Source organism: Aulostomus chinensis, chromosome 2 (assembly GCF_037954235.1).
Source record: "Aulostomus chinensis isolate RoL2024-O1b breed Wild chromosome 2, RoL_Achi_v1.0, whole genome shotgun sequence".
NCBI classification, from domain to species: Eukaryota; Metazoa; Chordata; class Actinopteri; order Syngnathiformes; family Aulostomidae; genus Aulostomus; species Aulostomus chinensis.
In genome coordinates this window covers 10,797,254-10,801,056 of record NC_141321.1, presented here as the reverse complement: position 1 = coordinate 10,801,056, position 3,803 = coordinate 10,797,254, and the positions used below count along the sequence as shown (strand labels likewise).

Below are 3,803 nucleotides of genomic sequence, written 5' to 3'. Positions count from 1 at the left end.
TGTGCAGCAAAACTATAAAAAAAAAACCACCTCAACCATTTAAAAACCACCTATAACATCATAAGGACCACATAAATGATCAAAAAACAAAAACAACAGGAGATTAAAATACAAAACGGCCCTAAAATAGGACTAGTAATTACAGGGCTGGACCCGTGAGAGCAGCCTACGTGAGATTTTATACATCCCGAGTGGTCAGTGGTGTAGTTAAAGACTCTCTTCACTTGACACAGTTCTGACTCAGACTTGTTGCTCCTGGTTTCAGTGGGAGCTTGGCCTCCAACATGAATGCAGCTTTTTAAGTGACGAAAGACTTGTAATTTGAGAGTAGAGAGGTATTATTAGCAGGAGCCCGGAGCGCGCCACTTGAGACATCCAGATGTTGCGTTTGAGGCACCGAGTGAAGTCGGGAGGTCAGCTCGCTCTCATACACTCTCTTCCTGCTCGCAGGCACTGATGGAGGCTGTCAGGCTCTATTAGAGGAAGAGGAGTGTTACAGCCACACGGAGCCTTCGTGTTTGGACAGCACCCGAGGGAAACTAAGTGAGCAGTTTGAACGTATGGAAATGTTCGGGCGCCGGCAGGAGTAGCAGCGTCCGTCCGACTGACACAAGGCTGAAGTTGCGCTGTTTCATTGAGGCTTCAGGACAAGTGGACATGATGGCTCTCTTTCACTTGCTGCTGTGTGCCGGGATGTTGTCGGTGTGTGCAGCCTACTACAGCGGACAGTTACAGCCGGAGATGTCGAACGGTACTTTTCATCACTACTTCGTGCCGGACGGCGACTACGAGGAAAACGACGACCCGGAGAAATGCCAGATGCTTTTCAGAGTGACCGACGACCGAAAGTGCGGTGTAGACGAGGACCAGGACTCCGTCATCAAAGACGACTTCACCATCATCAAGCGGCAGATAGAGGACTCGGCCCGGGTGCTGGAGGGCATTGGGAAAAGCATCTCCTACGACCTGGACGGAGAGGACAGCTACGGGAAGTACTTGCGGAGGGAGACGGCGCAGATAAGCGAGGCGTTCACAAACTCGGAGAAATCCCTGCAGGAGCTGGAGGTGAAATTCAAACAGAGCCAGGAGAGCGAGCTGAAGGAGGAGCACCGGCTCAGCGACGACTTCCTCAACATGATCGTGCACACGCGGGGAGTCCTGAAGGAGACGTTGGACGTCTCCCTGGGACTGAAGGACAAGCACGAGCTCCTGTCCCTCATCGTCCGCAGCCACGGCACGAGGCTGAGCAGACTCAAGAACGAATACATGAAGTTCTGAGAGAGAACACGGGTCCCTAAGTGACTCCTGCCCGTGGTGGGACTGACCGGAGGGCAGAAGCAGGAATACATATCAGGGATAACAGCCTCCAAAGAGTTCCACCACAGAATCCATTCACGGGAGTCGGCAGCGGTGTAACGCACACATTCACTCAGAAAGAGCAGATTAGACCAAGCAGGCACCACGCTGGCCTCCAACGATATGCTGATATTTGATCCAATAAAGGTTGTAAAGTCAGGTTCCCTAAATTCAAGATTAAACCTCTGACTTGATTTACAGTTGTGTGTTAAATCAAGTCCACTGACAGACGTGCACCTTCCTGGAAATGTCCCTAGGTGTGACCAGTCACAGCTGGACACACCTAACACGTCCTCCTCAGCATGTTCACTCCTCCTCTTCTTCCTCCGTGCTCTGTTCGGACTTTTAATGTATTTCGGTAACTCTTGTATTTCCTCAAACTCCAAAACGATGTTGTTGAAAGTACACAAAGTAACTCAGCACAGCCCAGCTGGCTTTAAGTCCGGGTCAGTGCAGAGGCTGAAAGGAGGCCGGGGGTCGTGGGATCAGGCCACGGCGTAGACACAACGTACGATCGAGGTTTAATCCTGAAGCCAAAGTCACTTTGACATCAACCAGTGATGATGTAGTAACCAAGACCTGACGTGATGATGCTAACATCTTAAAAAAAAAAAAAAAAAACGCAACGACCTTTGACGTCATCTTGTTGGTTCTGCAGTGCGTTGTGTTTTTATCTGATGTTTAGTCTGTACAACTTTGAAAACTTTATGTTTTTTGACATTATTTAAAAATATTTAAATCTAGCATTGGATCCATTATATGATACTTTTAATTCCTCATTTCAGAGGAAAATGTTGCAGTTTTACTTTACTGCACAAATCTCTCAGCTTTTTTGAATAGTTTATTGATCAAGTGATCGGTATATTAAGTTTGATGCTTTGTCATAGATTAGGCTGGCCAAACTACATACAGTCGTTAGAACTTAATGTGTCACGGCTAATAATTCACAAATATTACACAGTATTAAAAAGGACCATGCCGTCTCCTTCAGATTACTTTTAATTAATACATTTAAGTACATTTTTGTACTTCTGCAATAGTTGCACTGCCTCTGCAGTACAATGGAGGCGTTTGTGGTGCTCACTGCTGTGAACAATTGTATTAAAAGAATCAAAATTAATGTCTGAGAAACAATATCACAGCAGGATAATCCACACCAACCATTTGAGGTGGATTATGAGGAAATACTTTCTATTTCTTTGGTACGGTTGACCAACAGTGTGTTCTGTGGATTATTCTGCAGGAACAGAGATTCTTTGACAGTGTAAGATCTGAATGCTTTCTCATTAAATACATTAGGGTGGAAATAATCTCAAAACATGGGCGTATTAATTCGAATTGTTTTTTTTTTTCCTTTGAAATGTTGGACTGTGACACCAAAAACCAGAGGCTTCAAATTAGCGAAAGAGGTTACATCCACTATTTAAGTATGTCATGATTTCATAAACTCTCTGGAAGACAATTAACTGAGAAATCCTCATACAAATAAGTAAGCATATAGGAATGTCTACGACTTTTTTTCTTAGCGTATGGTCTTTAGGAGGTCAGTGTGTTGAATATACTTGTATAAACAGTAACAGGTGTGTGTGTGTGTGTGTGTGTGTGTGCGCGCGGGTATGTGTGCAAAGCTTTTAAACACGGGTTGGCCATTTACAAGTGAGAGCAGGAACTATAATTACAGTCAAGCACTCCTGTCACGTCTGACTACAGTGTGAGGGGTTGTATAAAACACAACTGGAACTCCCTGATTTAAAAAAAATAAATAAATTTAAAAACAAGAAGGGATTTTTGAAGAAAATATGAATTCCCTGTAAGACGGATTTTTCAAGACTGGTCAGTATTCACCAGGGGTTTGGTTTCAGAAAAGCTTGGACAATCTAGAAGTGAAACAGAAGCTGGATCTCCAAACCAATATTCTCAAACACTCCACACAAATGTTCCCAGAATGTAAAATCCTGTTTACGTACAGTATGGATACCTTTCTGTTGTACTTTTTGCTTTATAGGCTAGCAGACGTTGCACAGTTCTGGTGCTAAAGGTAGTGGCGTGGTTCAGAAACGCAAGGCCTACAGAGGCATTATAATCCTGTAAAATGTACAGTGTATTTTGAGTAAGTAAATACTGTGAGTGGCGATATATTGATATGTATTCATTGTTTTTATTTAGTTTTGATATAGAGCAGCATATATCTATTCTTGTAAGATAGGTGGGCAGATGTAATACAGATGAGACTGCAGGCAGCACTCGTGGACTTCAGTGTCAAACACTAATCTGTGTGACAACATTCTAATCAGATTGTGTTTTCTCAAATAAAGAGTTTGTGTTTGAAGAACATCTTGTGCAAAAGCGTGTTGTTTTTGGTAGAAAGGACCTTTTTAATGAGTGTGTTAAGACGTTGCTGGAGGCAGGTCAAAATCCTTTTTTTTTTTTTTACAGGTTCAAATACA

At 43.5% G+C, this 3,803-nt stretch overlaps 1 protein-coding gene across 1 annotated transcript; it reads left to right on the top strand.

The window, feature by feature from the left end:
• The first annotated feature begins 238 nt into the window (after positions 1 to 238).
• On the top strand, positions 239 to 3,803 carry fibinb (fin bud initiation factor b). The gene has a single exon (XM_086193670.1). The coding sequence runs from the start codon at positions 658 to 660 to the stop codon at positions 1,276 to 1,278; it is 621 nt and encodes a 206-aa protein (XP_086049796.1). The 5' UTR covers positions 239 to 657; the 3' UTR covers positions 1,279 to 3,803.

What these genes read in the sequence shown, in the direction of transcription:
- fibinb (XM_086193670.1), top strand. Translation starts at nt 658, where the DNA reads ATGATGGCTCTCTTTCACTTGCTGCTGTGTGCCGGGATGTTGTCGGTG.